This window comes from Lipomyces chichibuensis (genome assembly GCF_038497645.1).
Source record: "Lipomyces chichibuensis strain CBS 12929 unplaced genomic scaffold V1513scaffold_83, whole genome shotgun sequence".
Taxonomy (NCBI): domain Eukaryota; kingdom Fungi; phylum Ascomycota; class Lipomycetes; order Lipomycetales; family Lipomycetaceae; genus Lipomyces; species Lipomyces chichibuensis.
Genome location: NW_027117535.1, coordinates 19072 through 29697, shown reverse-complemented (window position 1 = coordinate 29697; position 10626 = coordinate 19072). Strand labels below are relative to the sequence as shown.

The window sequence follows — 10626 nt, the reverse complement described above, 5'->3', positions numbered from 1 at the left end:
GAGGGTTCATATCAATCATGTCACCAAGCTCGAGTTTCTACCTGCATTTCTGGAAGCTTATCAGGTCGCCATGACAAAGAGCAACATTCAGGGAGACTTTCGAGGTGCAGGGCTTATGCCTTTTAACACTGATAACGTGCTAGCTCATCTGGATCTAGTGCCAGAACGTGCTACACCTGAACCACCGAGCCAGGCCTCCCCATGGTCTCCGAATACACTACAGCGTATCTGCAAGCGCAAACAGTTCTGATAAGAGACCGAATAGCAAGGCACCAGAGTAGCTCACCAACCCCCATCAATCAGGCACTAGATCAACTTGTCAAGGGTGCGGACATGGTGATGCATTCGTCTGTCCTTCGTCAAGCGGCGTCACCAGCGCCGTCGAAAGCGATTACAGCATGGGGGAACGCTGACAGTACAGGAGGGTCTTGATTTAATGCAGAGGACAGAGATCGATTACCAGATACCGACTGAACCGCGACAGAACGATCAATTCAAAGGCGATGTGGCAATTGCGGCGAAACTGGCCATAATACTCGAACGTGTAAAAAGAATTAAAACTATCATAGAATTTTAATTAACTCCTTTCAATAAATTTTCTATGTATGTGGTGTGGTAATAATCCATGATTTTAGGTTGTGTTTTCTACAGGCGTGGCTCACTCGCTTATGTGGCTCACTCGCTTGTGGAATACGTTATGCAAATTTGCATTTATTGTTCCTTTCTCTCTAAGTTTGTAGTCATGCATAATCTGCATGTCGCCAGCGGACAGATATTGATATTTTGTCATCTAAAATCGGTATATCCTCAATATTTCCTCTTGAATGAACATCCTGATGGCTAGTTCCTCCGTCTTCACAGAGTGTGACTCTACCCTACACTCATTGCTTTTCGACAAATGGTATCTAGATACTGATGATATATACAATTTGGCATAATGTACCATGACTTCAGAAATAACACGACAAAAGTTCCAGTAACAGATCATGAATGAAAAGGAATTCCAAAACAAGCTTGTTAGCATCTAATGCGGCTGTGGAAATCAGTGTGATAAGTCTCTGAGACAGACGTGGTTGGATGGAGTGGGCAAGGCGCAGGAGGATAGAAGATAGGGACTTCAGTGGTCTCGAGGGGCGATCGTACAGAAACGGGAAAACCAACTTTCAGGCACCAAAAGTTATAAGATAAATGGCCTCCATTCGTTGATGTAATGCAAATTATGACAACAATAACACAAACAAGTTATCCAAACTTCAGAAGTTGGATAGGAAGAATTGGGGTCCACGTCGGTTCTGTGTTTCCTGACAACTCATGCTGGTATACTCGGACTACATTGCAAACACCAAATCGGAAATAGTCCGCGAAAGTCGAATGGGGACAAATTATATATTGCCTTTATTTTAGACTATCATCATAGCAGGCACCAAGTTGACTTGTAGCAGTTGTGAGTGCTCCACGTGATATAGAACCACGCGTCAAAGATACAACACGATGTCCTATTATTACTCTAAAGACGTAAGACTACAACCGCATCCACTTCATCGCTAAGTTACTAGGTCATGTTTGCAGTATTGCGTCATTAAAAAGCCAACGCAATGGCCATGAATGACACCTTCTGCGAGTTCGCCGATCCGCCGACATTGAGATTTCAAACAAACCTGATCAGTTCGCGCTTCAGTTCACGTTGTCGCCCATGTTGACTTTGCACGGGCTGACGGTACAAGCGGTCAGTGCGCCAACGTTTGATATGTTATAATCGACTTTAGCTGCCAACATTTATTGTGAGTGTTTTTATGCTGCTTTGTTTTTGTCTATTTCATGTACAGCACATGGAACTTATTCCCTCTCCATACTCCGGTGGGCTTCCGGCCTCACTATGTCTATCATTAGACAAAAGAAACCGAAGCCATGTCAAGAAGCCACAAGCCACAAAACTACCATCAAGGATGCTCAAATTAAGTAGGCACAAACCAAGTAAACAAGAGACAACCCCGGGCGACAACGGATCCAATGCAGCCTCCAACAATGGTCCACAAACATTCCAACATTTCAGACTTTGAACACTCCAGCACATCTCGACATCCAACCGGTATTTGTTGTACAAAAAAGGTTCTGTTGGTGATATTTGTCGGTCGCTAGTGCTTAAGCATCGACGTCGTAACTTTTCTCGATTCGATTTAGGGTTAACAGCCACCCTTTTCAGGTAGCGACAATGCTTCGCACACACTGAGTATTATATTTAACAGCCCTCCAAGGTGCTGTCGGCCTCTCCATCCTCTGACCAGTTACACTGAGGAAGCAACAACGGCAAGTAGCTTAGATGCAATAACTGCTTGAGAGCAATTGGTTAGTCAGTAAGAAAACATCAGATGCTTATGTTGCGACCTGCTGATGTGTTTCGATTAGCTTGCAAACTTTTGAAGGCACCGAATGATGATGCATAACTCGGATATATGTTCTATGGTTGGTCGAACATATAGAAGCTCACGAATTATTGCAAATATTTAAGTCGTTATCATGACAGACCGATATCGTGCCGAATCTGAATCTTGAAGAGATGGAATAAGTGAAATAGGTATGGACGAAAGAAGAGGACTAACCACTATCCGCGGTTGACGATTATAGATGATCTGGGGTTTGACCAGTCGTCGAGTAACAACAGAAAGATAAACTACTTGAGTACCAAACAAAAAAAACTGAGTATCCACTACTCATACCGCTAATTTTATCCGTATTAGGTCTCTCTTGTATCTCTTTATTAGACTTCGATAGGGCAGCATTTTCAATTGCATTAGCCAACGATAACTACGAAGGCTAGCCCCAGTCATCAGAGATTACTTCCTAGCCAAGGGATGGTGAATGCATTAGCCCAACATCAGTTAGTGCTTGATTTCATGAACAACGCCACATACAGCCAATGCTTGAGCTGACTTGCCCATTAATGTTAGAAGCATCGCCATATTTATATCGTAGACAACGTTTCTGTAATAGCTGGCCTGACTGGCAACACACCAAATATGCTTGTTGTTTCGTATTTCGTTTTCGCTGTCATATGAGATTTACGTGCTAGTGTAGGCCTTTTGTCTTTAGTACACTTTTACGCTTCGGCGCCAGTCTCCACTGGAGACAACTCCTCCACTTCACCTTCTCTGCTCGATTTTCTCTATTTCTGTGATAGAATTAATTCAACTATTTCCAATGATTGTCCGCGCAGAACTGTCCTGGGCGAAAGTAGTATTTTTAAAGATATAAGGCATATGGAGAAATCATTCAAGGCCAATTATTAGTGTCTTGTAATTAGATGATTGTCGAGTCGGTTATTTTCAGTCCTCTTTGTTACATGCAGTGCTTAGTGAAGCAACTTTTTACTTTATACAAATCCTTGGCTCATCATTCTCCTCCCTCCACTGTGCCTGTATGTGCGTAACGCAAAGTATCAATCTAACTCTCGCGCCGTATATTTTGTGGATTACAACAGTTCTTTATCGGGGGCTTTATAGTTCGAGTTGGTGTCTTTTATCTGATCGGTAATGTGTATAATGAAGCTGGCGAGCCTTAGTATGTAAACAGAACCGATTCCCTCTGACTTCGATAGTTAAAGTGGATTTTGTGTGCAGCGTAATTGGATTATTGAGAATTGTACGAGTCTTTCTAGATGCAAGATAACCTCCATCATATCATATATATAGATCAATTCACAGTTCATCGCCACGTACTCGTTTTGGCTTCTCTTTTTGTATCTCTGACGTAACTCCATTCCTGCGTCGCGTCTTATGACAGATTCCAGATTGCCGTGAAGCTAATCAGTTCTATCCCGCACACGTTGTTCCTCGACGTCCTTGCCGATGAAATTCATTGGCGTCATGCGTGGTACGACGCTTACGCATGCACCGGCTTTCTCTCTATAACGGTTGCGTGTCACGTCGAACTGTTGGTTTTTAATTGGCAAGCACATTTGTAATGGACATTCTCCTTCTGTCTCTACACATGCTCCAGTGTTAGACTCTTAATCATTGAGTAATATATAGGAAGTTATTGTCAAGGCATGCACTTTCACGGGCTTGCTCAATGGTTTCTGAAGTAATCATACTTACTTATCCGAGTAAAACAAGCCTGCACGTGGAACTACTCAAGCTAGTCTACACGATGTGCAAAATCGAATCCTATACACTTCCACTTATCGAGCAACAGGTGACCTTATTCGCAACTCGTTTCTTTAACACTTCCGAAGTTCGATCCTACGTCTGTATCTCACCATCCGTCAATCTCAATAGTCTCGCTCTCTGTCAGGAATCTGGCGGAGAACGAATGGTGCGCATGGCCGAATGCTCGTTCTCCATGGTCACTGAGCTGAACCCTTGACAATATTCACAATCTCGTTCCCTGTCGTGCGTTCATGCAACCATTTTTACCATTATTAACATGGCTGCTACGCGAAAGCTCGACGCAGCAGATGCCATCGAACAGCGCAATATACATAGAGCGTCTTGTTCTTAAAAGCCGTCACCATACGTTGACTCTGATGAGGCAATTCAACTTGTTCTCCAAATTTCGATTTGATTGCTGCACAGCATCAAAGAAGTCGGTCGTAAGCTTAATGATGTGAGGCGTATATAATCACTTTTCCCGGCTAACCCTCCGTTGCAAGCAAATGGTTAACAGTATCTATGGTCATGTCGTTACTGGAATTGAGCTATTGTTATTGTCTAGAATGTCTACATCAAGTAATCTGTACTGGTTTAGATTTTGGCATGCAGAAGAACGATCATCAGACGGACAAGAAATGCGTACTACCATATATTATGATGGTCTATATCATATTAATCTGTAACTCTGACCTCCTGTTAGTCAACTCATAGTTTATCAAATCACGACCTTCCGCTCTATTTCCTACAAAGTGATCATCATCGCCAAACTCTTGTCCAAAACCAAGTACACGCTGGACGCGATCATACAAGTTGAAATACGCAAATAAGACGGGAATCAATATAAATCTCGGCAACCATATGACGAAATATTTCCCCAGAGGCGTCAAATTTATAGACTTCTGTAGAAATTCTTCAAATACGGATGCTGCAGCATGACGAGGAACCATGCTGACATAGCTGTAGCTCAATGGGATTGTCAAACGACATGCTTGACTCGCATAAAAAATTGCAGAGCGAGAATCAGTATGCTTGCGCACTAAAATATAAATGTTAAAAACCTTAACCTTGGCGAGACTCGAATAGGCCGCAATACACATATATGCAATAACCGCAAACGACAGTAATTCTTGGATAAACCCGAATGTTGATATTGAAATGAATCCAAGAAGCGATGCTCTCGTGCCCTGTGCAATTTCGGACCAAATCAGAATTACTGAAAAGATTGTTGTTACAATACCGACAACTTTATAAAAACCTGATCGGACAAAATTGTAGTGAAAGTATGCCAGCCGCGGCGACAGCGTCGATTTGCGAAATCTAAACTTAAGATTCCGCGATCCATCTGCCTGAACAATGTCCATTAGGTCTGCTGCGTTCCGTACCAGTGAATTCCACTCGTTTTCATATCGAGCAAAAGTCATTTTAGACTTTCTTAGACGAAATGACAGTGATGACAAATACTCCTCAGTAACTTGACTTCGATTCGGCGTACGCGGAGCGCCGCCGGTCTTTGGCACTTCATCTAGTAGATCATCAATCCAGTCTTTATATGGACCGTCCTTGACAGGTATCAATGAGCGAACTTCTGATGTTACGTCGTTGAACTGTGTCTGGGACTCTGCTAGATGGTCGTGCACGGAAGGCGCTCTTTCCTCCAATGATGCTAGAATTCGTTCTGGTGAACCATTCAAGAACATTGCGCGCGGAACCTACCCTTTATTAGCAGTCGTAAACTAGTGACCAATATATATACTTTGAACAGCACATACTTGAACGACCCCGATACCCATAAACCACATCGATACGATCAACGAATAGGTATGAGAGAGCGCAATAACAAGTGCCTTTAAGGAAGTTCTGGCGTCGGTCAGATTAGGGGTAGACTATAGTAACATGCTGACTTACAAGGAGAGTCCCGCATACAAATAGAAGTAAAGTAGTCCAATCAAGCCCACCCCTAGCGTAATGAGTTGGTAGCGAGCATTGGCTCTCAGAGCATCACGTATCTTTTTCGAATTATCATTGTGACCTGATTCCAGATAGCTTTGTAGCACTGGCAGTATGAGCCTAACCAAAAGTTAGCAATTGCTATGTACGCAAAGCACAAAGTTCGATTCGATCACCAAGTCCATACCATGTCAGGATGAAAGCAAGCCAATAAACCACTCTCCATGTTGCAAAAGTGACGTTCCGTGGCAATGCAAGTAATGGCTGACTGTCGGACGTCGACGTCGCTAGATCAATAGGAACTAATAATACGATAGAGAATGGAATGTAAACGGCGCAGAACAACGCCACGAGGAGGTATCCTGGAGTGCGCCTAATTGTGCAGAAGTAGTCCATAACCCACACCACATAGAAGGCAATTATGCCAAAACCAAGAACTGATAGCCACCACTAATGCCCGTATAAGTTATTCCATTCAGTCCCCGATAATTTCGTATTGGGTCTTACCATTTAGAACCCCACTCAGCCTCGCATGGTAAAATTTTCAAATACGGCTGTCACAATAATCAACTAAAACCTGCTAATGCTACTGTCACACGAATATATATATATATACACCAGTATACGAGACCAATGGTCATAATAAGAGGGGGCTGCAATAAAGAGAATGATTGCGGCCGGTAGTGTGTAAGACCACGGAACGGTCAAGCCGAGAGCTAAAACGGCTTAGGCCGTGGCGCCGTTGGGTTTTGACACGTGCATGTCGTTTGTTGACAACTGCAATATGCCACTTTAGCGAGTGTCCAGGTGAAGTGCAACCATGCGTGCTGGAATGATAAACAACCCCGCCCACGTCAATTGATAATTGTCCTACTCGCCCTCGAGGTCAAGACGACTATGGTCCAATCTGTGGACTTCACAGCATCTGGAATAGTGTCATTATCTACGAAAATGATTGTCGGTCTCGTGGAAAGTCACTCTGACTTCGATTTTCCACCGCTGACAGCGAGTCATAGCGACTGCTCGCACTCGACACCTCTTTCCTCCATTGACCCAAACAGGACAGTTACCAACTCTCAGCTGGTACAGCATGCCGTTTCTTACGCGAAGTCTTCTCGTCGAGTCTCCGATAGCTCCACATCCCGCTCCTCGACTATCTTCAGCTCCAGGGTTGGAATTCATCGATATAGGTACTCCGCTAGTAACATAGCTGACGTCACTCAAACTGGAATGCTTCCATCTCCGATGTCGCCGGGCTCGTTGCGTCGGTTTGAGCGCGGCACCCGCGAACAGCAACTTCAACTTCCTGCCAGCCCGGTCTCTATTTCACCAACAACCACAAGAAGAAGAAAGTCAGACCCACGTCCACCAGCAGACACTTTCTTGAAGCTGAAAGTAAACACTACCGATGTAGGTCTTGGCAATTCAGCGTTCGAGGACAGCGATAGTGAGGACAACGTACTTTCGGAAAAGCTATTAGTTAACAACGCCTTACGGCTGCGAGCCAGAGTTGAAAATCAACAGCTATTACAGCAGAACAGTCGCCGTGGTCGTGATAGACGTGACCAGACCATATCATCTCTGGGTATCGTTGGTATGCCACCTGGATGTGAAATGGAAGAATTGGAAATATGTGTGGAGGATGCCGAAAGTCAGTTTCGCAACCGCTATGCGGAATTGTTATCAAATCCTAGACGGGCAAATTTATTGATTTATCTCCTAATAAGCGGACTAAACTTTGTTATATGGGGAATCTTCCACGTCATGCCGTCTATGAAGTACCATTCTTGCTTAGAAAAGGTTGCGCATTGTGGGAGTTCGTCGGTGAGTCATCAATTACTCAGCGTAACAGCGCCAGGTCACAAATTCATTTCCAAGGAGTTTGGTCTACTGCATAAGGTTTCGCCCAAACATGTCACGTCCACTGTAATCATCGCTATTCTTTGGGCTCGTCATATTGCACTTGTGAGTTACATAACAGTGGTGATGGTCAAGGACGGGCCTATAGTAAGAAATGGCAAGGAATCTTGGCAGTCAAGATGACAATCGATTATAACTTCATGACAGTTATTGGGATATATAGCGTTAGATTATTAATTTTCATTATCTTTTAATAATAGGATCGATAGATATACACTGAAACAAATGTACGATCTTTGAATGGGTCATTGAAATAACTGTACATCCATTATTGAATATTCAACACTTTATCGTGCATATGGATAGTATCCGCTCACATTTCCTCGATTCATATATCCACCCCGACCACGCGACATACCTCCTCGCCCTCTGTTATATGTGTATCCACCTTGTCTCGGTCCTGTTGGAGGTACTCCAGCTTGATAGTGGCTTCGGTATGATCTGGGACCACTAGGGATATTTTGTTGATAATTGCTATAATTCTGCTGACTTGACTGATATATGTGAGAACCTACGCTTGTACCATACTCAGGGGTACTCGATCTTTCCTCTGTTACTTGTGTTTCTGCTTCTGAATCGGGCTCAGACTGCTGCGGCTGTCTGTGCGACAGAGGAATAGAACTTGCAGAGTGAGCCGCATCACCCATACTATCTCGCTGATTGCTGCGGTTAAGAGTCTGCACAATGCCAATATTCGCTTCCACGCGATCTAAAATTTGTCAGACATATCCAACGAGATGTGTTATCTTAACAATACATACCATTTAGCGATACCGTAGCGGTTATAGGCTTATTATTCTCGTTCTTGTGGGCAGCGTTGCCGGCGGTCTCATCCTACAGCGATAGTCAGCATTTACGCAAGGAAGCAAGTATCAGTAGATAATACTTCATAAGGCAAGGCAACTGGATTGTCAGAAAACCGCAGAGCGTCATACGCAGCGCTGTTTGAATAGTAATATGGTTGTGCTTGACTATTTCTCAAGTTTGCGTGCGCTTCAGGACTCGGCCCCAGCATATTCCCATATGCATTGTAGCCATTCATCCCACTGGCTTGGATCTGTTGGAGAGCGACTATGTACACCTGTATTCTGTGCCAGTAATGTGCTAGCATGGATGGTGTCATTCCATTAGCATAAAATGAATCTCCCAGTTCCCCATTATACCCTTGACCAGATTTGTCTTGCTGAGAATTATACTCCTCATCATAGTTTGCGAATTGTGGCCTGTGGGAATCGTTGGCGCTGTACTCATCCAGTTCGAATTTATCTCGACCTCTAGGTTGCGCCTTCTTAACTTCAACCTAACTGGTCGTCAACTTTTCTGTGGCAATTCCTGACTAAAAGCAACAATCATACCATCTTTCCCCCAATCATCAGAGGGCAGTTTGCTAGCGTATTGTCGACCCCAGCATCTGATTCAAATGTAATAAATCCAAATCCCCTAGATCGACCGGTATCCTTATCGATCATGAGACTGCAGTCTAAGATCCGGCCAAAACGTGAGAACACATTCCGAAATTCTGCTTCAGTTACATGTGGTGAGACTCCGCCCACGAATATCTTAGACGTCTTCTCTTGTTCGTCTTTAGGAATTGCTCGTTTGGGATCGATCTGCTCAGCGTTGGTATCTGACAAGAGGTATATAACTTTAATCATACGCACTATTTTACCATCTAAGACATGCTCTTTGACCATCACAGTGTTCACACACTTGGAATCCTTAAAAGTGAGGAATGCAAACCCTCGCGACCGACCAGTGGTGGCTTCGCGCATGATCTGGCATTCCGTAACTTCACCAAACTGGGAAAAATACTTAAATAAGGTTTCTAAGCAATAATTAGCGCTATATAAAGTATACGGCTTTGAAAAATCCAAAAACATGTACCATCAGTTGTGTCCCAGTTTAGTCCCCCTGAAGCATCGAATCCATTTAATTAATAGCAAGCTCAGCAAAAATCTCATCAGCACCTTACCGATGAACATCTTCCTGCGATCATTATTAGCCAACTCTGCAGAAACTAACCTTGGAATAGGAGTAGCTACCCGTCTTCTTTCGACGCCTCGCCATCTTGATTCAAGTGCCTCACTCTTTCGCTATGGTCGGCGGCCAAAGTCTGCGCGCCTCCTTCATCGTCTCCAAGTCCGACATCGTTATTTAAGTCATGAGATTCAGATCTGTGTGCGCCGTCAAGCTCTGATGGGGGAAGTAGAACTTCGGTACTTGTATTTTCTGAATTTCTAACTGGGTGACCATTGACATCAGCAAATCGAGGGGCTGCCACTGACCCAAAGACAGTTGACGTGTCTGTAATAGGCGCGGAATCATCGTCTTTACTAAATCCGGTCGTTAGATAACATACATTAAGAGAATAAATCGCATCTGACTCACTATAGATCCGTGAAAAGATCATCGTCGTCGAACGTAGTCATATTGAAACTAAAATAATCACTTAATGTTATACGCTTAATTATTAGAGATCCGCCTGTGTCCCATAATCCGCGACCATAAATTAGATCGACACTATCTTACATGTAAGGTCTAGATCAAAAACGCGTTTTTCAAAGTGCTTGCACAAGATCATATTTTAGCTGAGTGCCAAAGTTGACGAAAA

General features: G+C 43.7%; 3 protein-coding genes across 3 annotated transcripts; 1 reads left to right on the top strand and 2 right to left on the bottom strand.

Moving 5' to 3' along the window:
• Positions 1-4810: 4810 nt before the first annotated feature.
• Positions 4811-6491, bottom strand: V1513DRAFT_386362 (LMBR1-like membrane protein; the record flags this gene model as incomplete). The annotated part of the gene is made up of 4 exons (XM_066895248.1): positions 4811-5857; positions 5918-6005; positions 6054-6215; positions 6283-6491. 4 exons carry the CDS (start codon positions 6489-6491, stop codon positions 4811-4813), a joined length of 1506 nt encoding a protein of 501 aa, XP_066750472.1.
• Positions 6492-6738: 247 nt separating this feature from the next.
• On the top strand, positions 6739-8311 carry V1513DRAFT_454880 (uncharacterized protein). The gene has a single exon (XM_066899433.1). It carries the CDS (start codon positions 6993-6995, stop codon positions 8136-8138), a length of 1146 nt encoding a protein of 381 aa, XP_066750471.1. The 5' UTR covers positions 6739-6992; the 3' UTR covers positions 8139-8311.
• Positions 8312-8762: 451 nt separating this feature from the next.
• On the bottom strand, positions 8763-10444 carry V1513DRAFT_386358 (uncharacterized protein; the record flags this gene model as incomplete). The annotated part of the gene is made up of 8 exons (XM_066895247.1): positions 8763-8849; positions 8902-9315; positions 9371-9625; positions 9677-9840; positions 9900-9926; positions 9988-10001; positions 10058-10348; positions 10404-10444. The coding sequence occupies 8 exons, from the start codon at positions 10442-10444 to the stop codon at positions 8763-8765; spliced, it is 1293 nt and encodes a 430-aa protein (XP_066750470.1).
• Positions 10445-10626: the final 182 nt, after the last annotated feature.